The sequence below is a fragment of the Agelaius tricolor genome, unplaced genomic scaffold (genome assembly GCF_023055355.1).
Source record: "Agelaius tricolor isolate 1412-34295 unplaced genomic scaffold, bAgeTri1.0.p SCAF_33, whole genome shotgun sequence".
Lineage (NCBI taxonomy): Eukaryota > Metazoa > Chordata > Aves > Passeriformes > Icteridae > Agelaius > Agelaius tricolor.
Window position 1 is genome coordinate 1,935,507 of NW_027269293.1, and position 26,235 is coordinate 1,961,741.

The 26,235-nt window shown below is 61.6% G+C and overlaps 4 protein-coding genes across 4 annotated transcripts in view; 1 reads left to right on the forward strand and 3 right to left on the reverse strand.

Annotated features, from left to right (window-relative positions):
* Window positions 1-594: 594 nt before the first annotated feature.
* Window positions 595-9,059, reverse strand: MAP1S (microtubule associated protein 1S). The gene is given in 8 exon segments (XM_071452260.1): window positions 595-2,169; window positions 2,626-2,843; window positions 2,924-3,131; window positions 3,133-6,060; window positions 6,779-6,919; window positions 7,001-7,083; window positions 7,609-7,710; window positions 8,873-9,059. Coding segments are annotated over 8 exon segments (3,984 nt in total). The 5' UTR covers window positions 9,021-9,059; the 3' UTR covers window positions 595-2,013.
* A 614-nt stretch (window positions 9,060-9,673) lies between these two features.
* On the reverse strand, window positions 9,674-12,556 carry LOC139602347 (cocaine- and amphetamine-regulated transcript protein-like). The gene is made up of 3 exons (XM_071452129.1): window positions 10,770-12,556; window positions 10,049-10,132; window positions 9,674-9,958 (listed from the first exon to the last, which is right to left on the reverse strand). The coding sequence occupies exons 1-3, from the start codon at window positions 11,046-11,048 to the stop codon at window positions 9,851-9,853; spliced, it is 471 nt and encodes a 156-aa protein (XP_071308230.1). The 5' UTR covers window positions 11,049-12,556; the 3' UTR covers window positions 9,674-9,850.
* A 996-nt stretch (window positions 12,557-13,552) lies between these two features.
* Window positions 13,553-15,311, forward strand: GADD45B (growth arrest and DNA damage inducible beta). Its single transcript, XM_071452128.1, has 4 exons — window positions 13,553-13,754; window positions 13,842-13,943; window positions 14,185-14,398; window positions 14,525-15,311. Exons 1-4 carry the CDS (start codon window positions 13,717-13,719, stop codon window positions 14,636-14,638), a joined length of 468 nt encoding a protein of 155 aa, XP_071308229.1. The 5' UTR covers window positions 13,553-13,716; the 3' UTR covers window positions 14,639-15,311.
* Window positions 15,312-18,649: 3,338 nt separating this feature from the next.
* GNG7 (G protein subunit gamma 7) overlaps window positions 18,650-26,235 on the reverse strand; it is a 49,227-nt gene continuing 41,641 nt past the window's right edge. The window contains exons 4-5 of the mRNA XM_071452130.1: window positions 25,030-25,148; window positions 18,650-23,394 (exon numbers count right to left, since the gene is read on the reverse strand). Of these exons, the coding sequence (XP_071308231.1) occupies window positions 23,269-23,394; window positions 25,030-25,110 (207 nt within the window). The 5' untranslated portion in view covers window positions 25,111-25,148 and the 3' untranslated portion in view covers window positions 18,650-23,268. The remainder of the gene's footprint in view (window positions 23,395-25,029; window positions 25,149-26,235) is intronic.

Genomic DNA, 26,235 nt, shown 5'->3' on the forward strand with positions numbered 1-26,235 from the left:
CTGGGGGGGGTGGGAAGGGGAATTTGGGGGTGGGCACGCGGGGCTTTGAGGGGGTTTTGTCCCCTGGTCCTGCCAGCCCCGTGCTGCCCACAGGGCTGAGCACAGGGACCCCCCCGCAGCACCGAGGAGGCTCCGACCCCCCCCCAAAAATCCCCCCAAAATCCGCGGGGGCTGAAGGCAGCGGGTGCAGCCCCCTCCTCCTCCTCCTGCTGCTGCTGCTGGTGGGGCCGGGGGTGGCGGGGCTGGGATGCAGGGATGGGGATGGGGATGGCGTTGTCATGGCAACCCCGCATCCAGCCTCAGCCTCGGCGCTGCCGCACCGCAGCGCATCCACCCCCCCTCCCCGACCCCCCTCAACCCCCCCACCTGACACCCTGGACCCCCCCAAATCCCCCAACCCCTCTCCCACCACCAGCTGCATCCCCCCCACCCCAAAAAAACCCCCAAAATCCCTTTCTCACCTCGTGGCACCACCCCAAACCCCCCAACAAAGGCCGAGCCCAACTCATCCTTTTCCACCCCCTCCCCAAATCCATGGGGACCCCCCCAAAACAAAAAAAAAAAAAACCAAAAACACCACCCAGGAGACAAAGATCCACTGGGAATGATCCTCTTTAATGCTCATTTTCCACACAATTGCCAAACGGGAAGGTGGCGTGCAAGACGGGGAGCGTGTGCCGGTGGCCACGGGCAGGGGCTGGGGTTTGGAGCAATTGGGGAGGGGTGGGGGGGTTAAAACCACCCCACCCACCCCAAACAACGCCCCCCCAGCGACCTCCAACCCTTCCAGCTGAGAAAAAAAATGATATAAAGCACTAAAGGTGAAACATTCAGTGCCCCCTCCCCGAACACGCAGGACAATACAATCAAAGGTAAAAGCCCCCAAGGGCATTTATTGGGGGGGGGGGGGAGCAAAGATAAATAAACCCCCCCCCAAAAAAAACAACAACAAAAAAAAAGGTTTGGTTTCTTCAGTTTTCACGATTTTTGTCTTTTTTTTTGTTTTGTTTTATCTTAAAAAGTCATTACAAAAAGAGCCATCGAGGAGCCTCCTACAAAAACAGGTTAGTGTTTGTCCCGGGGGGGGGGGAATTTTGGAGGTGGGGGTCGTCACATTCTGTCCCCCCCCTACCTCAAGCCCCACCCTGACCCCCCTTTGGTGCTCTCAACTCATAAAACCCCTTAAAAATTGCACGTGACGTTTGGTTCTGAACAGCTTTCGGCAGCTCCTGGGGCTGGGGGTGGATGTGGGGGGGCTGCTTTTCACTCCCCCCCAAAAATAAAGGGCTGGGGGGGTGCCTTTGTTCAGCCCCCACCCCAAAATTTTAAGGGGGGGAAGGGTTGGGGAGGGAAGGGCCATCAGTGCAGCGAGCTGGGCAGGTCTCAGCCCAGGGGAGGGGATGCTGCATGTGGGGGGGGGGGGGTTTACAATCAATTTGGGGGTGTGGGGGGGTCACAGATGTTTTTATTGGGGGGGGGCACAACCGTTTTTGGGGTGGGGCAAAACACCAGGGACAACCCCGCAGCAGCATCCCCCAACCCCAAGCCCTGCAGGGATCAGACCCCCGAGGTTGTCCCAGCTTTGTGCACCCCCAAAAAGGGACACCCAGCCCCTCCCCCCCAAAAAAGGGACACCCAACCCCTCCCCAACACTTTGAGGGTTGTGGGTATTTTGGGGAAGGGGGGGGGAATCATGGCTCATCCAGGGAAAGGGGGAAAAAACCAACAAAACACCAAAATTTACCCTGTTCCATCGAGCTGCCCATGGGGGACGGCTCAGCCCTGCTGCTGGGAGGGAGGGGAGGGGGACACATCCTGCCACCTCCCCGTGTCCCCAGCTGGTCCCTTGTCCCCCTCCCCGGGCTGGGTGCAGAGCGTGGCTGGGCGTGGGCATGCGGGGACCTCCCCCCTGGTGTCCCCATCCCTCCCCTGTGAGGGGCTCAGAGAGGGGTGGGGGGCGTGGGGAGGAGGGAGAGGAGGGGCAGGGGGTGGCACCCGGGCCGTGCCCCCCCCTCAGAACTCCACCTTGCAGGCGGGGAAGGTCTCGTCCTGCATGGCCACGGTGCTGTTGCTGCCCAGCACGGTGATGCCCAGCTCCTGCTGCCGCTCGTGCGTCTCCTGGTACCACTCGTGCATCACCAGAGAATCGAAGGTGGGGATCAAGGTCACCTGAAGGGGCACCCAGGACATTTTGTCACCTCCCCAAATAATGGGAAGGGGCACCCAGGACATTTTGTCACCTCCCCAAATAATGGGAAGGAACCCCGAGGACACTTTGTCACCCCCCAGCAGTGGAAAGGTGCACCCAAGACACTTTGTCACCCCCGAGATTTGGGAAGGAACCCCCAGGACACTTTGGCACCCCCCAATTATCGGAAAGGTGTACCCAGGACACTTTGTCACCCCCCAGCACTGGGAAGGGACCCCGAGGATATTTTTTCACCCCCCAAATATCGGGAAGCAAGCCCCAGGACACTTTGTCACCCCCCAAATATCAGGAAGGGATCCCCAGGACACTTTGTCACCCCCCAGCACTGGGAGGAGACCCCGAGGACACTTTGCCACCCCCCAGCACCACGAGGGAGCCAATCCCAGCCCTCCCCACAGCCCAGGCTGGGCACCCACCTGGATGTCGATGCCCCACTGGTGCTTGCCCGCCAGGAGGGCATCGAGCAGCGGGCGCAGCACCCCCTCCTTCAGGTGATCATCACCGCTGACCACGTAGCAGAGCGCGCGGATCCGCCGGAAGAACTCCTCGTCCACCGTGCGGGCGCTCCACGAGCCGGGCAGGTACGCCAGGTCCACGTACACCGGGGGTCCCTGGGGGGCTGCAGCCCTGGTGCCTGCCAGGACAGAGGGACAGCGTCACAGAGGTCCCCAAAGTGCCACCCCTGCAGTGCCACCCCTCACCGCCCGCCCGTACCTGCCGGCGATGCCCGCCCAGCTGCGGATGCCGGCCGGGCTGCGGCGCCGCGGGCGTTGCCGGGGGCGCTGCTGGATGGTCCCTTCTTGTCCCCAAGGGGTGGCCTGGCCTTGTCACCTGCAGCGCTGGCTGGAGGCTTGGCCTTGGCGGCCGAGGGGACACGGGGGGGGCTCGGCTTTGGGGGCTGAGCCCACGCGGGACGGGGTCCTCTTCACCTTGGTGCCCGGGGGCTCCTTCCGGCCGGGGGGCAGCGCCTCGGGGTCCACCATGCAGATTCCGGGCTGGGCAGGGAGGGGACACGGGTCCTTCAGGGGGGCTGGCAGGGGGTCACACGCTCTGGCCACGCCGCGGGGCGGCCTCTCCGAGTCCTCGTCCGACTCCAGCCCGTCGGCCAGGATGGACGGGCAGTCCTCGGTGGCCGGAGGAACGTCGGAGTCGGACAGGGTGGGCAGCGACTCGCTGACCGACGTGGGGGGGGTCTCGCCCGGCCGGCCCCGGGGTGGCACCAGCTCCTGTGAGGGGTCGCTGTCCGACAGCTCCCGCGGGCTGGCGGCGGCCGAGGGTGACCGCTCGGATTTGGGGTGCTCGAACTCGCAGGGGGACACCAGGCACAGGTCCACGTCGTGGGGCGAGTCCGAGCGGCGGCCCGGCCGTGAAGCCGCGTCCCCGTCGGCCCAGGGCGGGTGGTGGCACGGCCGCAGCGGCAGGGACAGCCCTCCTTTGGTGGCCTCGGGCTCCTGTGTGTCCCCGGAGGCGCGGGATCGCCGCCCATCCTCCGGGGGGGACTCGCTGACCGGCGGCAGCACCTGCTCGAAGGACACCGACAGCGACTCGTCCACCTCGGTGGAGTGCGGGGAGCCCACCTCGGCCGGCAGCGAGGGCGTGGTGATGGTGGGGGACACATCGGGGACATCATCCTTGAAAGGGCTGAGGGACAGGCACCCCGCCTGCTTGTCCGGCACCGAGCCCTCCTTGCCCGCCGCGGCCGCCGGCCACGCGCTCTGCTGCCGGGTGGCGCCAGTGCCCGGCTCCTCGGTGCCATCCTCCACCGGGGACTGGTGGAAGGGCGTGTGGCCGGCGCTGGCCGGCCCCGAGCTGGCCGGGGACATCATCTCCAGGGTCTTCTCCTCAGAGCTGCCGCAGGGATCCTCGGCGCCCTCGGGGCCGTGGTTGAGCAGCCCGGTGGGCGTCAGGTCGAAGTTGACGCTGCGGTCGCTCTTGGGGGTCTTGGCCATGGGTGACGGGGGGCACACGGCTCGCAGGGGGCTGCCCTCCAGGTAGCGCAAGCGCTGGGGGCTCTCGGGGTCTTCCAGGCCGTTCTCCAGGCAGGACGGATCCCCTGGGCGCCGGTTCCCCCCGTTCTCCAGGGATAAAGGCTCCAGCTCGCTGTCGGCCGTGGCGATGCCTTCATCCGTGGATTCTTCCTTCCTCCTCCTCCCGCCATCCCGCTCGGCCTCCGGCAGCATCTCCTCGGGGGAGGAGGATTTGGAGCCGTCTGACGTGCCCGGCTCCTTCCGGGCGGTTTTAGCCTTGGGTTTCTCTGGTTCTTTCTTCAGCGGGGATTTCTTGATGCTGCCGGCCTTGGCCAGGGGCTTGCGGCTCTCCAGGACCGGCGCCTTCCGGGCTGGAGCCTTGGCCGGAGCCTTGGCCTCTGCCTTGCTGTCCTTCGAGTCCTTCCGCAGCGTCTCGGCCTTCCCTTCCTTCTTCACCACCTTCACCTCCTTCTTGGCCTCCACCTTGGCCTCGGCCCCCTCGTCCTTCTTTGGTGGCTTCTTCTCCTCCTTCCTGGCCACCGGCTCCTTCTTGGGCGCCGCTTTTTCCTTGTTTGGCTTCGGCTTTGCGTCCCCCTTTGCCTTCTCAGCCGCCGAGTCCGGCTTGGCTCGGGCATCCTTGGCTTTCTCCTCTTCTGACCCCGTTCTGGCCGCATCCCCCAGGGATTTTGGCTTCTCCTTGGTCCCAGCTTTCACCTCCTTCCTCTCCACCTTTGGAACCTTCTCCTTCGGCGCCGGCGCCACGGCCTCCACCAAGCTCAGCTTGGAGCCCGACTTGAGGCTCTCCTTGCTCTCCGCCCTCTTCTGCTTCAGTGGCTTCTCTGCCTGCGCCGTCCCCTTCAGGTCATTCTTGGTGACCACGGGGTGCTTGAGGAACTCCAGGTGCTTCACCTTCTCCAGCCCTTCCAGGATCCGCGCCTGGGGCGTGCAGCCGGGGAACAGCACCCGGATGATCTTCTCGGAGCGGCTGACCGGGTGCCACACCAGCAGCACGCACACCGAGGTCAGGCACTGCAGGGGCAGCTCCTGCTCCTTGGGGAAGCCATTCCCCGACCAGTGCTGCAGGAGGAACTCCAGCTCCTTGGTGCCCTTCACGGGGTTCAGCACATACATGTCCAACCGGCCCACCCCCATCTTCTGGAAGAGCACGGTGGGCTCGGCGCGGGGGCCGCTGTCTCGGGCCAGCAGGTTGGGCCGGATGCCCAACTTGTCCAGGTAGTGCAGGGTCAGAGCGGCCTCGTCGCAGCTCTTCAGCACCTTTGAGTCGCCCTCGATGTCCTTCAGCTTCTCGGAGGCGTTGAGGAAGACGACGCCCAGCTCGGGCGAGATGAGGTTCTTGGCCCAGTCGCCGTTGCCCTGGGAGCTCTGGGAAGGGTCCTCCTCCAGCTCGGCCAGCTTCCTCTGGAGCAGGCTGTTGATGCCAGGCAGGCTGTCGGTGCCCGCGTGGGTCACCAGGATGGAGTCGATGCGGTCCAGGTGCCGCACCAGCTTCCAGAAGGAGGATTTGGGGTTGGAGCCGCCGTTGACCAAAACGTTGAAGCCGTTGACGGCAAAGAAAGCCGAGTCCCCTCTCCCGCCCGGGAAGATGTAGCAGCAGGGCTTGGAGAGCTTCAGGAATCCCACCATGGTGGGAGGCTCCAGCAGGTCGAAAGGGGATTGGGGCTCCAGAGACTCCGACAGGTACTCCATGAACTCCTCCAGCCCCTCCATCTCCGGCAGGACGCAGCCGGGGTTGTAGCGCAGCTCTATGAAGTCCTGCAGGTTGTGGTGCTCCAAGCCCGAGTCCCTCCACTCCCCAAAGTCGGGGCAGCTGATGGTCAGCCTGGCCTTGGCCGAGGGGTCTGCAGAGCTCAGGATCTCGCCCACCTGCACAGAGGGGCAGCTTCAGGTGGGAGGGGGCACCGGGGTCACCCCCATCGCCCACCAGGATGGACCCATGGGGGTGGGACACATTAAACCATTGGATCCACACCTGCTGCCTGCTTTTTTTCGGGGGATTTTGGGGTGCCAGCCCCCTCTGCTGCTGGGCAGGGGGATCCCAAGGAGGGGCTTTCCCTGACTCCCACCCTGGCTGAGGCTGTGGTCCCCCAGGGCTGGCAGCTGAGGATCTGCCCCCCTAAATTACCAGGAATTGTACCCCTAAATTACCATAATCTGCATCCCTAAATCACCAGAATCTGCACCCTAAATTCCCAGGATCTGCACCCCTGAACTCCCAGGATCTTCCCCTTTCCCTGCCCTTTAACCCCCCGGGATCTTCACCCCAACATCCCCCAGGATTTGCTCCCCAAACTCCCAAATCTACCCCCAAGATTTACATTCCCAGATCCCCAGCAACTACGTGACTAAATTCTCAGGATCAATACCCCCTAAATCCCCAGGATCTGCCCCACAAAACTCCCCTAAATCCCCAGGATCTGCCCCTTTTTTCAGCTGCAGACTCCAAAGCTTTGCCCCACACCTTGCAGGGACCCCCCCATGTGAGGAGGGGGGAGGACGTGCCAGCATTCCCAGGAGCTGCTCCAGGCTGGATGTGCTCAGACAGCAGCTCTGGCCCCAAAATCCCCCTGTCCCCTTCCCTCACCTCCTTATCAGTGAAGATCTGGATGAAATCCCGCAGGGAGAAGCAGCCGGTCTGCAGCATCAGCTCCCCAGTGTCCTCCACACAGGGCCCAGCAAACACCAGCAGCTTGTGCTGGGACACATCTGTGATGAGGTTCCGCAGCTGGAGACAGAGAGGGGGACATTGGGGACACTGTGGGGACACCATGGGGACAGCCCCGGGGCCCGTCCCGCCCCGGCTCACCTCGTCACACAGGGATTTGTCAGAAGGGTTGAGCAGCACCAGGGTCTCCAGCACGTCCCCGCGGTGGTGGAGGGTCCTCTGACCTGTGGGGTGACAGCCATGCCCCCCCAGTTTGTCCCCATGGGGGTGGCACAGCCAGGCATTGCCCGGTTTTCCGGCAGAAGAGGGACAGGCATGGACACCACAAGGGCCAGGGACACATTTCCCGTGTCCTTCCTGCCCAGGGAGGGGAGGGAACAGGATGGGGAGACTCCCCCAAACTCTCTGGGCTCTCCCAAGGGGGGTTTTGGGGTTCATTTTCCCCTCTCAGCAAGGAAACACCCACCAGGACCCAGCTGAGGGTGGGGTGCGGGGGGAAAAAAGGCACTGGAGCAGCCCCAGTTCTGTTTTCCCTTTTCCATCCCCCTGTGGAAAATCCCATTTTTCCACACTGGAAAAGGAAGCGGCTGCTCACGTGGGGATCACGGGGTTTGGATGGGGGAGGCACAAAGCCAGCCCTGTTCCCACAAAATCTGGGGGGAGGGGGTGTCCCTGATCCCAACCCCCATTCCCACCCCTCCCTGGAGGCTTTTACCCCCCTTTTTCCCGGTTTTTATCCCATTTTTTACCTTTGACAATGCTGGAGAAGGTGGCCGAGTGCCGGGACACGAAGAGCTTCAGCTGCTCGTCCAGGTTGCAGCAGGTGAGGTCGATGTCCCACGAGCGGATCCCTGAGGAGGAAAAACAGAACAAAAATTGGGGATTTGGGGGCTCAGAACCCACCAGCACCACCCCAAAACCCCACACGCTGCCAGGTGGGGCTGACCCCACAAAATCTCCCATAAAATCTCCTCCTCAAATCCCCCCCTAAGGTGTTTTTGGGGTGCCTCCAAGCCCACCTGTGCCAGCACCTGCCCGGCAGGTGAGCTCCTTGTGCTGTGAGTCACAACGGCTCCAGCTCTGCCAAATCCTAAATCCCAAATCCCAACCCCCCAGGGCACGGAGCAGCTCTGCCAACGCCTCCTCAAAGGTGCCAATTAAGGAATTAAAAGATTTGGTGCTACCTGTCAGCACCGGGACAGGTGCAGCACCCGAAAAACCCTTCAGGGCTTCCCAGAAAGGATTTTGGGAGATTATTCCCAAAAATTTTGGGTGGCTCTGGGTGCTGCCGGTAACGGCCAGAGAATGGGTGGGGGATGGTGTAACCGGCCCGGGGTTGCACAAGGGTTTGGGGCCGTTTTTTGGGGTGGTTTTGGTGAGGTTTGGGACAGGGAGGGGACAATGGAGTGGGGAATGTCCCTCCCGTCGTGGGTTTGGGATCTGCTCCCGCTGGGATGTCACGGCCTGAGAACCCCCACAAAATCCGGGCAGGGCTCAGGGAGGGATGTGGGGGCTGGAGGGGGTCCCTACAAAATGTGGGGTCAATCCTGGGGATTTATGGGTAAATCCCGGGGATTTAGGGCTGCAGGGAAAGGGGAAGATGCTGGGGCGGGGGGGGCAAATCCAGGAGGAGCAAATCCTGGAGATCTTGAGAGAAGAAAGAGCTGGAGGAGGATTCAGATCCCCGAGGGTTTTGGGGCAGGAAAAAGGGGCAGATCTGGGATTTTAGAGGGATAATCGCGGGGGCTGAGGGGTCAAAGAGGGCGCAGATCCCGGGGATGGGGCGGGGGGGGGCAGGAAATGGGGCAAATCCTGGGAATTTCGGAATTTCGGGGCGCAAACCCTGGGAAGCCGCAGGGGCGGATCCCGGCGGGCTGGGGCGGGACGGGGCATCCCGATAGGGGCGATCACACCCTGGGACCGAGCGGGACCGAGCGCGGCATCCCCGGGGGGGCTCCTCCGGTGCAGGCGGGCGGGTCCGGGAGGATCCCGCGGAGCATCACGCGGTCTCACCTCGCTCCAGCTGCTGCAGGGCGGCGGCCCTGAGGCCGGGCCGGTGGCAGCCGCCGCCCACGATGGCGAGCAGCGAGAAGCGGCGCGGCCCCGAGGCCGGAGCCGCGGGAGCCGCCGGAGCCACCGGAGCCACCGGAGCCGCCGCCATCTTCGGCGCCCCCCGCCCGCCCCGCTAGCCACGCCCCCTGCGTCACCACCGCCCAGACCACACCCACTGATGTCACTTTCAGCCAATGGGAGGCGCAGAAGGGGAGGCGGGTGGGCGGAGCGGAGGTGGGAGAGAGAGTCTTAAAGGGGCAACGCGCGGGGTGGGGCAGCGGGTGGGGCCCGCGCGGGCGGTGCGGGATCGTGGATGCGGGGTCGGGGATGGAGATTCGGGATCGTGGATGGGGAATGCGGGATTCTGGATGGGGAGCCAAGATTCTAGATGGGGATGCTGGATTTTGGGTGGGGATCCGAGATTCTGGATGCGGATTTGGAATCTGGATGCGGGATTCGGGATGCGGCCGGGCCGGGCCGTATGAGCCCCCCGCTCTTCCATCCCTCCGTCTCCATCAGCTCGAGAATCCAGGACTCAGGTCCAGGACGCAGCTCCCTGCCCGTCCCCGCAGCGCTCCCATTCCCGCTTCCCCTCTCCCGCAGCGGGATGAGATTCCCACTCCCTGTCCCTCATTCCCGCCCCGACCTCAAATTCCCGACAGGGAAGGGGGGCAGGATGGGACCCCCACCCCTCTCAGGACCCTGCCCCGCGGCAGAGGGGGCTGGGAACCTCAAAATCCCCCAAAAAAGCAGACGGCAGGCGTGGATCCAATGGTTTAATGTGTCCCTGGACACCGCCAGCCCCACGGGCCGGGGCACGGGTGGTGCCGTGCGGGTCCATCCCGGTGCTGGGGCCCGTGGTTCCCCCTCCGTGCCCCTCCTGGGCCGCGGGCGCGTGGCAGCTGGTGTCCCCCGCTGTCCCCCGCTGTCCCCGCTCCCTCAGGAGCACTTGAGGATGAAGAGGTTGCAGGAGGTTCCGCGGGGGCAGCTGCAGAGCTTCCCGATGCGCGCCCCGCGCCGCACCGCGCACGGCTCCCGGGGCTCGCACTGCGGAGCGGCACCGTCAGCCCCGGCGCCGGACCCCCCACCAAAGGGGGGTTTGGGGTCCCCCAGGGCCGCCCCCCAGCCCCGCCGTACCCAGGGCACCCAGCTCAGCCTCTTCTCCAGCGCCGGCGGCTCCCGCGTCCCCAGCTCGTCCAGCACCTCCCGGAGCGCCTCCGCCTGCCACAGACAGCAGCGGGGCACCCCGAAATCCCGGGACACCCAGGGACTCCAGAAGGGCACCCCGAAATCCCGGGACACCCAGGGACTCCAGAAGGGCACCCCGAAATCCCGGGACACCCAGGGACTCCAGAAGGGCACCCCGAAATCCCGGGACACCCAGGGACTCCAGAAGGGCACCCCGAAATCCCGGGACGCCCAGGGGCTCTGGATCTGTGTCACCCCGAGTCCCCCCGGCTCCTGTCCCCTCCCCACCCCGTGTCTGGCTCATCCCGGCCGGGAATCGGGGCTGGGGCAGGACCGGGGGGAGTTCAGGGTCTGTCCTTGGGGTGCGGCCCCACGTCCCCCCCTCCGGTCCCCACCCCCCTCCCCGCAGCTGAGCCGGAGCTCAGGATGGGCTGGGGAAGGAAAAAACAACCAAAACTCCCCAGAGCAGCGATCCCCGCGTGCTGCGGGATGTCCCCGGTGCCAGGAACCTCCCGAGGCACAAAACAGGCGCGGGGGTCTCGGTCGCCCCCTCCCCAATTCCCCCCGGTCCCCCCAAACCAGGCTGGGGGGAGCAGGAACGCCCCCAAACGCCCCAAACCCTCACTGGGGGGTGCCGGGGACCCCCTGCCCCTCTCACCCAGCCCCTCACCAGCTCCGTCTCCTCCCGGCCGTGCCCGGGCAGGCTCAGCGCGGGCCCGAGCTCCGGTACCGGTTCGGGGGTGCCGAGCAGGATGAGGCCGGAGCCCAGCAGGCAGAGCAGGCACAGCCGAGCGTTCTCCATGTTCTCCATCTCCTGGATGCTCCGGGATGTGCCAGGCTCGGTTTTATATCCCCCCTGGACACCCCCAAACACCCGGTGACGCACACGGGGCGCCTGTGTCCCCCCAAAGCCCCGCACCGTCACCGGGCAGCAGGGGGGACACAGCATCCCTGGGGACACAGGGGCCACCAGCCAGCGGCCAGGGACGGACGTCAGCGCCGGGTCCAGGCGGGGACCCCCCGGTGACCCCCCCGGGCCGCAGCCGCTGCCAATTCCGTGAGCAAACAAACCCCGGGCTCAGCCCCGGACACCGCACAGCCGGGGGGGCACGAACGGGGAAGGGGGGGACAGACAGGGGGACAGACGGGGGGACAGACGGGGGGGGGACAGAGAGGAAATACAGACAGATGGACAGACAGAGAATACAGACAGGGGACGGAAAGGAGGACAGACAGAGGGACAGACGAGGGATGAAAAGGGGAACATACAGGGGACAGCCGGGGGGACAGACAGGAGACGGAAAGGGGACAGACGGGCGGACAGACGGGGGGACAGACAGGGGACAGAGAGGAAATACAGACAGATAGACAAGGAATAAACACAGAGGGACAGCCGTGGGGACAGACAGGGGACCGATAGGGAATACAGACAGGGGGACAGACAGGGGGACACAAGGGCGCTACCGCGGTGTTGTCCCACAGCCCTTCCGGGCTCTCCAGCATCCCCAGCGGGGCTCTCCGGTCCCGTTCCATCCCTGTCTGTCCCTCTATGTCCCTCCGATCCCCAGGGGTCCCCAAAACCCACAGGATCCCCACTGACCCCCGGGACGGGGGGGGCACCGCCGGACACCGGCAGGACCGGAGCGTGGGGAACCCCGACCCGATCGCCGCTCCGGTCTAGCGCAACCCCCGCAGTCCCGGTCCGGCCGCCCCCAGCCCAGTCCGGTCCCGGTTTGGCGGCTTCTAGACCCGGTCCGGTAGCCCCTCCCCTCTCAATTTCGGCTCCCCCCACTCGGTCCGGTTGCCCCCAGCCCAGGTCGGTGCCGGTTTGGTGACTCCCAGCCCTCGACCCCATTCCAGCCCAGCTCCCGGTCCCGGACCCGGTCCCGGTTTGGCGGCACCGCGCCCCGCCCACACCCTGCGACCCCGCCCACTCATTGTCGCAAAGCCTTCTGGGTAATGTAGTCTCCGTTTAACGAAGCCGGAAAGGCGGGGCGCTGCAGGCCTACACTTCCCAGAAAGCTTTGTGGCGAGGCCACAGAGAGGACAGCGACAGCGCCGCCTGGCGGCTCGGAGGAGGCGGAGCGGGAGCGCGGCCATGGCTGCGATGGGACACGGGGGGCACGGGGTGGCACGGGGGGCACCGGGAGGGGACAGGGAACAGAGGCGACGCGCACGGAGCGCCAGCACCGCCGTGGGCAGGGGGATGCTTGGGAAATACGGCTCAGGACGCGGCTGAGGGAAACTGAGGCACGGCGTGGGCGCCTCCCGCGACCCCCCGGGGGTTCACGGACCGGTCCGGCCGCGCAGCTGCGGGATCTGGGGCCAAAGTGAGGCGAGCTCGGTGTGCCCAAGCCCCGGGACAGCGGCAGCGCGTCCCCGGTGTGTCCCCGGCAGGTGGCGGCCGCCGCCCGCGCGGCTCGGAGCTCCCCGCGTGTCCCGGGTTCCCCCGGCTCTGAGCGCACCGACCCCTCCCGCCCCCGCCTGCAGGTCCCGGTGCACGGACCGATCGCCCCCGCGGCCCGGTGCGTGAATTGCCGCCCCCCCGGTGCAGCCCCCGCTCCACCGACAGACGCCCGGTGCAGCCGCCGGTGCACGGACCGACCCCCGCCGTGCAGACCCCTGTGCACGAACCGGCCCCTGCAAAAGCCCCCGGTGTCAGGGGCCGACCCGTGCACTGATCGACCCCTGGAGAGACCGCCGGTGCAAGAACCGACCCTCGGAGCAGTCCCCGGTCCCAGGGACCGACCCCCCTGTGCAGCCCCCTGTCCCACAGACAGATTCCTGGAGCAACCCCCGGCGCACGGAGCGACCCCCGGACCGACCCCCGGTGCATGGAGCGACCCCCGGTGCAGCCCCCGGTCCCAGAGATCACCCTCCGGTGCACGGAGCGACCCCCTGTGCAACCCCTAGTGCAAGAAACGAACCCCGGACCGACCGCCGGTGCACAGAGCGACCCCCCTGTGCAGCCAGCCCCCTGTCCCACCGACCGACCCCCGGTGCACCGGCTGACCCTCGGAGCGACCCCCGGTGCAGCCCCCGGTGCACGGAGCGACCCTCCTGTGCAGCCCCCTGTCCCACCGACCGATCCCCGGTGCAGCCCCCGGTGCAAGGAGCGACCCCCGGTGCAGCCCCCGGTGCAAGGAGCGACCCCCAGAGCGGGTCCCGGTCCCCCGGACCGACCCCGAGCCCGGTCCCCCCGGTTCCCCCCGGTTTCTCCCCGGTCCCGCCGGTCCCACGCCCGTGCCCGCGGGGGGGGCGCAGTTTCAGGGCGGGGGTTTCCCCCGCGCTCTTCCCCCCCCCCCGCGTTTCACCCCCACGTGGGTCCCACCGGCGGCGCCCAATCAGCGCCGTTCCCGTGGGCGGCTCCGCGTGGCGCCAGCCAATGGGAGAGGCGGGGGCGCCGCTTGAGGCCCCGCCCCTTGGAGGAATGCTATAAAACGAAGCGCAGGGCGCGGCTGGGGCTCAGAGCGATCGCGCTGGAGCGGCGGCAGGAGCGGAGCGGGACCGGGGATCGCGATAGCGCCGCGATACCTCCGCGATATCCCCGCTATAGCCGCGCTCGGGATTATTGCTCTTGGAGTTTGCCTTCTTCTTCTGCGGATTACGATTGCACCATGACCCTGGAGGAGCTGGTGCCTTGCGATAGCAGCAAGTAAGTGGCGGGCGGCTCGGGGCATTCGGCGGCGGCTCTGTGTTTGTCGCTGTCGCCGCTCACCGGCTTTGCCGTTCCTCCCGACAGGATGCAGGCGGTGAGCGAGGCGGTGGAGCGGGTGCTGGTGGCGGCGCAGCGGCAGGACCGCCTCACCGTGGGGGTCTACGAGTCGGCCAAGCTGATGAATGTGTGAGTATCGCGATATGGCTTTGTCGGGGGCTCTGTCGGGGGGGGTCTGGCTCGCGTGGCGGGGTTCATCCCGGCCCGCTTAGCGCAGGGCTGGAGCGTTTCACGGGGTGGTGGTGACCAGGCGGAATTTGGGGGGGTCTGTCGCCGATTTATATCGCGACAGGGAGGTGACAGCTCCGCGGGAGGGAGTTCCACCATCCCGAGCTGTCCCGGTCGCCCCTAACCCGCCTGGCCCCCGCAGGGACCCGGACAGCGTGGTGCTGTGTGTGCTGGCCACCGACGAGGAGGACGAAGGTGACATCGCCCTGCAGATCCACTTCACGCTCATCCAGGCGTTCTGCTGCGACAACGACATCCACATCCTGCGCGTGTCGGGCATGCAGCGCCTCGCTGCCATCCTGGGCGAGCCCGAGGCGGACTCCGAGCCCCGCGACCTGCACTGCCTGCTCGTCACGGTGAGCACGGAGGTGACGCGCCCGGTGGCCCCGTGACACCGCCAGGGGCCGGGGAGGGTGACGGGGCGGCTCGGGGACACGTGTCGGGGCGCTGGTGGCATTAACCTCGTGCTCCTGCTCCCGCAGAACCCGCACACGGACGCCTGGAAGAGCCAGGGGCTGGCGGAGGTGGCGAGTTACTGCGCCGAGAGTCGCGACAGGAACCAGTGGGTGCCGTTCGTGTGTCTGCAGGAGCGCTGAGCCCTTCCCGGCCCCTTCCCGGCCTGGACTTGAAGGATAAAAACCCTTAATAAAAAAAACCTAAACAGCAGGAAAAAAACAAAAAAAGAAGGAGAAACAGCCAGTTCCAACCCACAACGCCCCAAAACCCACCGATTTTATTTTTCTTTTGAACCGGAGAGGAGGAAGGGAGAGCGCGGCGGCTGCGGTGGGAATGGAGGGAGCCGGGCCGAGCCCGGCGGGGGACACTGGACACTGGCCGGAGCCGGGTGGACACTGGCCGGAGCCGGGTGGACACTGGACACTGGCCGGAGCCGGGTGGACACTGGACACTGGCCGGAGCCGCCGGCCGAGGAGTCGTGCTGGAGCTGGGCAGCCCCGGGCGGGCGCTGCGGAGCGCGGGGGTGACCCCGGAGCTGGAAACTGTCGCGATTTTTGGCAGCTGGGACCTGATGGAGGCGAGGACTGCAGAAAGCTGGATTTTTGATTTTTGATTTTTAATTTTTGTTTTTTTTTTTTTTTTTTGGTGCAAAAACTGCTTTTTCCTAAGGAATTATGGACATCTGCACGGATGGACCTGCACCCTCCGGGTGCTGCTTTTGCACTTGGAGACCCTGAGCTGAACCTTTTCCAGAGTTTATTCTTCTACCGAGCGAGGAATTAAATTTATTTGCAATAAAATGTCTGACGTTTACTGGTGTTTGCTCTTCCCTGTGCTCTGCTGGAGCCGTTCCCAAGGGAGCGGGGAGCGGGATCGGCGCTTCCTGGGTGGGTTTTGGGGTGGGCTCCACCTCCCCTGGGAGGGCTCTGCACGCTGGGGGGGGCTTTCACAGGGCCGGGGGATTCCCACCCGTGTGTGGCCTCGCTGCTGCTGCTGGAGGAGAAATTCCCACCCCACCCTGCTCTGAAAAAGGGTTTTTCCAAGAAAAACACGCACGGGGTGCCCTGAGCTCTGTGGGAAACTGAGGCACGGCCCCCTCAGGGCTGGAGCTTCCTCCACCCGCGCAGAAACCGCGGCTGCCGTGGGAACCGGGCCGGGGGCTGCCCGCGGGGCTGGGGGGAGCCCCCACGCCCCCATCCCGGGGGGGGGAATTCCCTCTGTCCCCCGGGGGTGGGGACAAGGACAACCCCGAGGGCTCCGGGCAAAGCGAGGCCGCTGGGGTCAGGGGTGGGGTCCCCCCTCTGTGGGCAGTGGGGACCCCCGGGAGCTCCCCGGGATCTTTCCCCGACCCCGCTCCGGTGCCTCCCGGAGCAGGAGCTCACCTGAGCTCGCCCTGTCCCCGTCACACGCGCGGTGTCACCCGGGCTGGCCCCGGCGGGCCGGGAGCGGTGCCAGCCCCGGCCCGGAGCCAGGCAGATCCCGCCCGGCTGGGACACAGCGTTCGGCCGGGCAGGGACACAGCGACCGGCCAGCCCCGGCTTGGGGACACGGTGGCCGTCCCAGAGTGTCGCGTGGCCTGAGGACGTGCCCTGTGCCCTCCTTTGGGGTTTTGCTTGCGGGGGAAACTGAGGCACGGAGCGAGCGCGGCGTGACAGCCCCGGCAGCGCCAGGACACGGCGGGGACAAGGGACAAGGTGGTGACAACACCCTCTGGGTGGCCCAAACTGCGACATCGCCCCCCAGGTCCCCCAGCTGTGGGGGTCTCAGCTCGGGGCGGGGGTGGGCGATGGGGTCGCGCTGTTCCCTGGGAAAATCCCGAAGGGAAAGGGCCCGAGGGCGGCGGAGGCCGCCCAAACTCGTTTCACTGATGAGGCGGCGGGGTCACGAGGCCATTCCTGTCGCCGCTGTCACGGCGGCTGTGCCACTCGTGTGACCGGTGTGTCAGGCCGTGTCACGGGGGTGGGAGCGGTGAGAGACCCCCCCAGACCCCCCAAAATCCTCAGGACACCCCCGGAGCCCACCCAGCCACCGGGACCACCCGCATCGACAGCGCGGGGTAATTAAACCCCGAGCGATAATTAGCGAATTAATAATTAATTAGGAGGTCGCAGCCAGCCCTGGGGGTGCGGGATGGGTGTTGGGCACCCCCCCAAAAGCTGACACGGGGGGGGTTTGGTTTTTGGGGGGTGCCGGTGACACGGGGGGTGCAGATGTCACCCCCAGAGTGCCCGCGGGGGTGGCACCGCAGCCGCTGTGTCACCGCCAGGGGGGTGGGAGGTCCCGGGGGGTGACACGGGGGTGGTTTGGGCTCCGGGGGGGCACCGAGCCCCTTCCTGGCTCTGGGGCGGCCGCAGCCAGACAGGGCAGGGCCGGAGCCGCGCCGGAGCCGCTGATTTATGAGTCTGGCCTGGGTGGCTCCGGTGGCTCCGGCGGCTCCTGGCCCCGGGCTCCGTCTCCACCCTGGCAGCGACACCGGGGACAAAAAACCGGGGGGGCACCGCCCACCCCAAACCCCCCGGGGCAGCTCGGTTCACCCCGATACCCTCAACCTCTTCAAACTGGGGGAAACTGAGGCACGGAGCTGCCTCCCCGCCCCCGCCGGTGACGCCCGGAGCGGGAAGTGCGTCCGTGATGTCACCGTGGTGGCACCATTGCGTCACGGGTGTCCCCGTGTCCCCCGCGTGGGGACACGGTGCGATCCTCCACGGAGTCCCTGCGGTCCGGGGATGACCCCGACGGGGTCCCCGCGCTGTCCCCGCTCCGGTGGCACCGAGGGCACCCGCGCCTGTCCCTGGGCCACCCCTGCTGCCGTCCCGGTGGCCGCGGCTCCGGGGGTAAGGAGTTAATTAGGGCGGCAGGGAGTTAATTAGAGCGGCAGCCAGGCTAAAAATAGCCCGGCGGAGGAGGGAGGGTTATTTTTAGCCGCTCCCAGCCCGGTGCCACCCGGCCGGTGTCGATTTGGCGCTGGCACCGCCACCCGCTGCCACCTCCGGCGCTTGGCAGCGAATTCCCGGCGGAGGAGCCGCTCCCGGTGTCCCGGGGCTTGGAAGGGAATCGGGGGGAATTTGGGATTCCGTGGCAGGGACCTGGCTGGGGGACAGTGACACGGGACCTGCTGCCATCCCACTGTTTGTCCCCCTGTCCATCCCGCCCTTCCCAGCGGCGTTTTTGGAGCGGCCGCTGAAAAAATCCCAACAATTCCCGGCCCGCGGCTGCAGCGGGAGCGGCGCATTCCAAGGATTCGCTCCCGGCCTGGATCCCGCTGAGCTTCCAGCCGGGCCGGGATCGCTTTTCCCGGAAAAAAAAAAGGGAAGGAATGCAGCGCTGGGTTTGGTTTTCCCCATAGGATGGGATGGGATGGCTCCGGAGATTCCGGGAAAATGGAGATTCCCAAGAGCTCCCGTGGAGGAGCCACCAGGGATGGGGAGAACAGGGATGGGAAAAGGGAATCCCTGAGAGCTGCGGGATTCCCGAGGGGGGAATTCTGAGGAGCTGAGATCCTTGAGGGGCTGCAATCCCTGGGAATCGATGTTCCCAATCCCAGCTGAGCATCCAGGAGGTGGAAAAGGGGAATCCCTGAGAGTTCAGGGATTCCCAAGGGTGGATTTCTGAGGAGCCGAGACCCTTGAGAAGTTGCAATTCCTGGGAATGGGCATTCCCAATCCCAACGGGAGCTCCAGGGGGTGGGAAAGGGAAATCCCAGGGAGAGGAAGGATTCCCAAGGATTTGGGATTTCTGAGGAGCTGAGATCCTTGAGGGGCTGCAATTCCTTGGAATCAACATTCCTGATCCCAGCTGAGCATCCAGGAGGTGGAAAAGGGGAATCCTGAGAGCTGGGGGATTCCCAAGGGTGGAATTTTGAGGAGCTGAGACCCTTGAGGGGCTGCAATTCCTGGGAATCGTCATTCCCAATCCTGATGGGAGCTGCAGGAGGTGGAAAAGGTGAATCCCTGAGAGTTGAGGGATTCCCAAGGGTGGATTTCTGAGGAGCTGAGACCCTTGAGGAGTTGCAATTCCTGGGAATCGATGTTCCCAATCCTGATGGCAGCTCCAGGGGGTGGGAGAGGGGATCCCCAAGGGTGGAAAAGGGCACAGGGGATTCCCGAGGGAGGATCCGGAATTGCCGGCTCAGCACAGGCAGGCAGAGGAGATTGGCAAAATGCAAAGTGAGCCTTTTTTATTGTGTTATCCATTCACTTGGGAACAACGATTCCACAAATATTAAACACGGTGCGAGGGCGGGGGGGGTCAGGGCTATGGCACACGAGAAAGGGCAAAATCAACAAAACAAACCCAAAAAAAACCCGGGAATTGCAGACGGATGAGGAGCCTACGGCACAGACACCGACCACTTCCTAAGGACAGTCCGGAAAAAACCTGGATTGGCGTTTGGCAACGAGATCAGAGTTTGGCAAATAATAATAATAATATTAATAATAATAATAATAATAATAAATGATCGTTTGAATGATAGACCAGAGAGAAGGAGAAAACGAGGAGAGCCAAGGATCCCACGTGGGCTCGGAGTAAAGGAATTATTGGGATTTTGTTAAATAAAGGTGGATTTTTAAGGATTTTAGGGGGGGAAAAGTAAAAAGGGGCATTTGGGAGATCCAGAGGCTCCGGGGTGTCCCGGCTCCATCCCCCGGGACAGGGAGGGGAGGGTGAGGCAAAGGGAGGAAAACTGGAACAGGAGCAATGTTTCCCTGGCCCTTTTATTCCCAGATTTCTATTTTTGGCACTGGCTTCACCACATCCCATAAAGAAAGGCCGGACAGATCTGGGCATGTGGTTAAATCCCAAAAAAAAAGGCTTTTGTGGAGCTGGGCTCCAGCTCCTCCTGCTCCCCCTTCCAGCACTTAAAAAGTTCTGAAAAGTCTTTTTTTTGTGTGTTTTTTTTCCCCTCCTTTTTCCCCCTTTTTTTTTTTTTTTCTGTGTGTGTGTGGTTCTTTCCTCCTTTTTTCTTTTTTTTTTTCTTTTAATTTTTTTTTTTTAAATAAATTGATTTGGCAAATGCACTGAACAAAGTACAAGCAACTACTGGGAATCTGCACCTCTATTTCTGCCATACAAAAACACCCATGGCGTGAGCACGGATTTACTCGGACAAGGAGAAAATTCCGGGAAAAAAAAAAAGAAAAAAAAAGGGAAAAAAAAAAGGTGGGGGAAAAAAAAAAAAAAAAAAAAAAAGAAAAAATTAAGGAATTTTTTTCCCAACAAAAATGAGTCATCCATGGAGACACCAGCACCTGCCAGCAGCTCCCACCCCCAGCTCCTGGTGGGACCCTTGGCATTCAGGGATCCCATGGGAGATGCTCCATGGCCTTTCTCCTGGCTCCCTGCCCCTTTCCCCTTCTCCCTGCCCCTTTTTCCTGGCTCCTTTTCCCTTTTCCCAACCCCTTTTCCCTTCTCCCTGCCCCTGCTCCTTCTCCTGTGTCCTTTTCACTTTTCCCAGTTACTTTCCCTTTTCCCGACTCCTTCTCCCAGCTCCTTTTCCCTTTTCCAAACTTCTTCTCCCAGCTCCTTTTCCCTTCTCCCAACGTCTTTTCCCTTTTCCCAACCCCTTTTCCCTGCTCCTTGTTCCTTTTTCCCCCAGCTCCTTGTCCCTTTTCCTGGCTTCTTTTCCCTTCTCCCAAACCCTTTTCCCTTCTCCCAACCTCTTTTCCCTTTTCCCAACCCCTTTTCCCTGCTCCTTGCTCCTTTTCCTGGCTTCTTTTCCCTTCTCCCATCCGTTCTCCCTTTTCCCATCTCCCGTTTCCCTTTTCCCTTTTGCTTTTTCCCTTTTCCTTTTTCCCATCTCCCATTTCCCTTTTCCCATTTCCCATCTCCCATCTCCCATTTCCCTTTTCCTATCTCCCATTTCCCTTTTCCCATTTCCCATTTCCCATCTCCCATTTCCCTTTTCCTATCTCCCATTTCCCATCTCCCATCTCCCATCTCCCATTTCCCATTTCCCATTTCCCTTTTCCCATTTCCCGGCTCCAGCGTGGCTTTGGCTCGGGCAGGACCCCGGGATGGGGGAAGGCAGAGCGACCCCAAAGCACCCAGACCCCAAAGTCTGACCCAGCATCCCTTGGGATTCCCATCCCACAGGATTCTCCCGGGATGGGGGGGTTGGAGCCCCTGAGGAGGAGGAGGAGGAGGAGGAGGAGAAGGAGGAGGAGGAAGAATTCCCGGCTCCAGCCCCGGCTCCAAGGATAGCACCAAGCTCTGGTCTCGAACACAGAGGAAGAATCAGATCTGGAGTAGAAAAATAAGGCTGGAACTGTCCGAGAGATTAAGGACAAGAGGGAATTCCCTCCTGGAGGAGGAATCCCGGGCTGGACTCGGGAGTGGCCGCGGGATTCCCGGCGGGCGGAGCTTGGAGCGGGATGGGCTTTGGGATTTGGGATCAAACCCTCCAGAAAAGGCTTTGCTGGGGCTGAAGGACAGGGAGGGAAATTACTGGGAAATGATCCCGTTTTCCCTGCTCTGCTCCCCCCCAAGGGATGGGGGGACATTCCCGAGCCCTGGAATTCCGGGACACAGCGGGGAGCATTCCCAGGAAAAGCCGCACAGCTTTAGGGTTCAAAACGTGGCATTTCCCCGGCTTTGCTGCAAAGGCAAATGAGGGAAAACAAGGAACAGCGACATTCCTGCAGCCGGGGAGGGGACACGGAGCGGCCCCGCCCGGCCCGGCCCCCTGGGAATTCCTGGGAATTCCATCGGCCTCTGGAAAAGGGCTGGAGCAGCTCCCGGTGCCCGGCAGCACCAGCGGGAATCCAGGGAATTGCAAACTCCTTTCCCATGGGAATTGCTCCCTGTCCCGTGCTGGGATCCCTGGCATTCCTAACCCCATCCCTGGCATTCCTAACCCGATCCAAAGCTTTGTGGGGGAATGGGGAAACTCCTAGGATTTCACATCAGCTGTGGCTGGGTTGTTTTTACCCCTTCTCTTCCCAAAAAACCTGGGAATCCTGGCTCAGGATAACTGGGAATGGCTTCTGCCTATAATGGTTTTGGGAAATCTTTTCCAGCCTCATGGATTCTGGGATTCTGGGAATGTCTCCCAGGAGCTGCTGAGCCCCAGGATGGGCCCTGGGGACATGGACTGGGCTCAGACACTGCCCCCAAATCCTGGGATTTGTCCCTTTCCCACAGATCCGGTGGCCACTCCAAGGAATTCCTGGAGCTCTCCCGAGCATCCACCCAAGGGCTCCATGGAGGCTTCTCCTGCTCCCCCTTTCCCTGCTTCCCTTTTCCAGACCCCCTTTCCCTGCTCCCCTTTTCCTGCTCCCCTTTTCCAGACCCCCTTTCCCTGCTCCCCTTTTCCTGCTCCCCCTTCTCCTGCTCCCCTTTTCCTGTTCCCCTTTTCCTGCTCCCCTTTTCCAGATCCCCTTTCCCTGCTCCCCTTTTCCTGTTCCCCTTTTCCTGCTCCCCTTTTCCTGCTCCCCTTTTCCTGTTCCCCTTTCCCTGCTCCCCTTTTCCTGTTCCCCTTTTCCAGATCCCCTTTCCCTGCTCCCCTTTTCCTGTTCCCCTTTTCCAGATCCCCTTTCCCTGCTCCCCTTTTCCTGCTCCCCTTTTCCAGATCCCCTTTTCCTGCTCCCCTTTTCCAGATCCCCTTTTCCTGCTCCCCTTTTCCTGCTCCCCTTTTCCTGTCCCCCTTTTCCTGCTCCCCTTTTCCTGTTCCCTTTCCCTGCTCCCCTTTCCCTGCTCTTCCCTCCATGCTGGCTCATCCCCGTGAGATCCAAGCGCTCCCAGTTCCATCCCAGTCCCAGATTCCCAAGGGATGGGAACAGAACTGATCCTTCCACTCCCCCTCCCCACCTGCCCCAACCTTCCCTGGACAATTCCCAGGCCCTGGATTTAGTGGGAAGAATTCCAGTGTGGAAAAGGGACATGGGAAACGCTGGGAATTTGCTGATCCGGGTTGAAACTCCCCCAAAAGTTGATTTTTCCAAGATTCTGGATGCACCAGGAAGCTCCTTCCCTTCCCTCCCTCCCTCCCTGAATTTGGGGACAGCACAGGGACCCCCCAAAGATCCCGACTCCCCCATCCCTGGGGCTCCCTAAAATTCCTCCTGGGATCTCTCCCAGCTGGGAATTCCCTTGCAGCAGGGCCATCCCTGGATCCCAGCAGAGCTGTGGGATGCAGGGAAAAGCCTCCCCAGCCTCCCTGTGGCCATTCCCAGCAGGGATTTTTCCAGCTGGATTTGGGGAATTTGGGTTTTTTTTGGGGGGTTTGGTTGTTTTTTTTTTCTTTTTGTACTGATTTTTTACAAAATGGTTCCCACCTCACCCCTTCTCCAGAAGAAATTCCTGCTGATTGGGCTCTGATTGGATCCAGGTCCAGCTCTCACATCCCACTGGGAATGACCCCCCCACCTCCTCCTCCTCCACCACCCCTTTCCCAAATCCAAATATCCCAATAAAAAATCCCCCCCACCACCTTCCTTTCCTCCCTCAACCCTGGGTAAATTTTAAAATCCTGATTCTAATTCTTAATCCCACTTTCCTTCCCAGGAAGCAGCCGCCCCTTCCCTAAAAACCCCCAATTCCAAATTTACTTTTTTTTGGGTGTTTTTTTTTGGGGGTATTTTTGTTTTTCGCTGGGGTTTTTTTTGTTTGTTTGTTTTTCTTGGATTTTTTTGTTTGTTTGTTTGTTTTTCTCAGGAATTGTTAAGTTCTGTTTGAAGCCAGCGTTGAGTTTTTACCCCTGGGTGCAGGTGGAGCTGTGGAGGAGCCTGGATCCAGAGGCTGGATGGGGATTTCCTTCCAGAAGGATCCACAGCTATAGGATGATACAGGGCTTTTTGTCCTTAAAGGGATTCTCAGAAGCAGGAACTCCCACCAGGAGAGGATCATTCCGAGCATGCTGCTCACAGTAATTCATCAGCTCCGAGGATGCTTTGGAGACCTGGATTTTGGGGATAAAAACAAAACAAAACAAAGCAGGAATTGGGGGGATAATTGCAGAAATTTGGGGGATAATCCCATCTCAGAGTCACCAGCACTTCCAGGATTTTTGGGGGTTTGACATCCAGCTTTTCCCAACAGAAATTTTGGGGAGATGAGGAGAAAAATGGGAATTTTGGAGGGGGAAAATCAGAGCGAACAGTGAGGAGTGTGGGGAAATGCCCCAGCTGGGAGATTTAAATGGAATATTCCATCTGTGTTTTTCAGGGATTTGGGATGAGCTTTAAAGACCTGGATATTGGAGGAAAAAATCAGGAATTTATGGGAATATTCTCAGCTCAGAGTCACCAGTGCTTGCAGGATTTTTGGGGATTTACATCCAGCTTTTCCCTTAAGGATTTCAAAGGGATATTATGGTAGCTGTGTTTTTCAGGGATTTGGGATGAAAAAGTGAAGGAAAAGATTCCCTGAGTGCAGCCTCTTGTTAATGTTTGGAAAACTTTAGGATCCATAGTTTAAGGCACTGCTTGGTTTAGTTCCAAGCTGTTTTTTGGGAAGGGAGAGCTTGGAGGGATCAGAGGAGGCTCCAGATCCCCAGGGAGCTGCTGGAGGCTCAGGAGATTTCCCTTTTTTTGTTTAATTTCAATTTCCTTAATGACACAGGGCAGAGATGGAGCCACATCTGGAGGTTCCTCTGTCCCTCCAAGCCTCACCCAGCCTGGCCTTGGGCACTTCCAGGGATCCAGGAGCAGCCAGAGCTGCTCTGTGCCATGGAGAGAATCCCTTCTGTCCACCAACCCTAAAATTCCCCTCTTTCCACCCGAACCCATTTGTCCTTGACACCAAATCCCGATGGAGGGACCCCCTCTGGCTTCCTTGGAGGGAATCCTGGAATGCTGGGGGAAACCCAGGATCTCTTCCCCCCCCTTTGGAATTAGGAGTCTTTTTGAGCCAGGTCTCATAAGCTCCTGGAGATCATTTCACACCCAAGATAGCTCAGCTACCTTAGAAGGCTTAAAATCAGCAAGATGGCTTTAGTGGCAGTGTTGGAAACAAAAAGGTTTTAATAAAAGGCAAAATAACAAATTCTTTAGAGAGAAAAACGAATCTAGGTGCAAGAAGCCCTCTTCACAAAACCACTTCACAAAAGCCATTGGTTTCTTTGTTCTCTTCTTTTTCTAGCAAATTGCCCAAGCCAGACTCTTTAACTCCTGTCCAATTAGCTATCCTTAATGAGGTGAAGTCCTCCAAGTCCTAGGAGATGCCTTTTCACCTCATTAAGGAGAGAAACTTTTAGCTTATTTCCTTTTTAAGGGGACAAAGAATCATTTTGTCACTTTGTCAACAAAGAGCACATTCCTATAACAAAGAGCACAATCCTATAACAAAGAGCAGGTTCCTATAACAAAGAGCAGGTTCCTATAACAAAGAGCACAATCCTATAACAAAGAGCAGGTTCCTATAACAAAGAGCAGGTTCCTATAACAAAGAGCACGATCCTATAACAAAGAGCACGTTCCTATAACAAAGAGCACAATCCTATAACAAAGAGCAGGTTCCTATAACAAAGAGCACGATCCTATAACAAAGAGCACAATCCTATAACAAAGAGCACAGTTCCCACTCCCATCCTCACCTTGATCCTCTCGATCCCGGCCTCGATGCGGAGCTGCTCCACGAGCTTCCGGGCCTGAGCTATGTTGTTAGTCGTGGACATTCTCTGCCATCGGCTCCGGGCCCCAGCACAGCAGAATCCTGCAGGGAACACGGGCACAGAGGGGCTGGAGCAGGGTGAGGAGCTGCCCTGGCTTCGTGCTCCATCCCAGGATCATGGAGGGGTGGCAAGGGAGGTTAAAGTTCATCCCATCCCATCCTACACCCACGGCCACCTCGGGACTGATCCCATGCGCAAAGGGAGCTCTGGTGGCCCCGCTGATGCTTCCTGACGTTGTTTCAAGTTCCCCTTTCCCTGAAGGAGCCCTCAGGATCCCCTTTCCAGGGAGTTCTGTTAAAAGCTCTGCTGAGCAGACGGAAAAATCCTCCTGGTTCTGTGGGAGGGAAGCTCTGCCCCAGCACAGCCCCGGGCTGGGCACCAAGGGGGGCTCTGGGGGGCTCCTGGAGCAGCCCTGGTGGCTTTGGTGTCCCTGGCACCTGGGCAGGTGACACCTGCACGTGGGTCACGTCCAACCTGCACATGGGGGTGTGTCCATGGGACCGTATCTGAACTTCCCATGGGATTTGTGTCCCACCTTCCCATGGGATTTGTGTCCCACCTGCCCGGGGGATTTGTGTCCCACCTTCCCATGGGATTTGTGTCCAACCTTCCCATGGGATTTGTGTCCAGCCTGCCCATGGGATTTGTGTCCCACCTTCCCATGGGATTTGTGTCCAGCCTTCCCATGGGATTTACATCCCCCCTGTCCATGGGATTTGTGTCCAACCTGTCCATGAGATTCATGTCCAACCTTCCCATAGGATTTGTGTCCAACCTGCCCATGAGATTCATGTCCAACCCTCGCACAGGATTTGTGTCCAACCTGCCCATGAGATTCACATCCCACCTGCCCATGGGGCTGTGTCCCTACACCCCCACAATGCCTGAACCCCCTTCCTCCTGGTTCCACAGCAGGAACTGGGTGGATTTTTTCCACAAGACCCAAACAATCCCCCCCCTGTCCCGGGGGCAGCTCCAGCCACACCGAACCCCTTGGCCAGACACCACCCCGGGCCTGTCCCCTTCGTGCCACCCCTGTGGAGGTGTCACAGCCGCCACCTCCCGCCGCTGACTCAGCTCCCAGGGCACGGGGGGCAGCTCCCACTGCCCACCGGAGCCGGAGCCGAT

What these genes read in the sequence shown, in the direction of transcription:
- LOC139602347 (XM_071452129.1), bottom strand. Translation starts at nt 11,048, where the DNA reads ATGCTGTGTCCCCCCTGCTGCCCGGTGACGGTGCGGGGCTTTGGGGGG. An exon ending in GCCGGGAGGAGACGGAGCTG is followed by an intron (nt 10,133 to 10,769) that starts GTGAGGGGCTGG and finishes TGTCTGTGGCAG; the next exon opens with GCGGAGGCGCTCCGGGAGGT. An exon ending in GGCTGAGCTGGGTGCCCTGG is followed by an intron (nt 9,959 to 10,048) that starts GTACGGCGGGGC and finishes GCCGCTCCGCAG; the next exon opens with TGCGAGCCCCGGGAGCCGTG.
- GADD45B (XM_071452128.1), top strand. Translation starts at nt 13,717, where the DNA reads ATGACCCTGGAGGAGCTGGTGCCTTGCGATAGCAGCAA. An exon ending in TCGGCCAAGCTGATGAATGT is followed by an intron (nt 13,944 to 14,184) that starts GTGAGTATCGCG and finishes TGGCCCCCGCAG; the next exon opens with GGACCCGGACAGCGTGGTGC. An exon ending in TGCACTGCCTGCTCGTCACG is followed by an intron (nt 14,399 to 14,524) that starts GTGAGCACGGAG and finishes CTGCTCCCGCAG; the next exon opens with AACCCGCACACGGACGCCTG.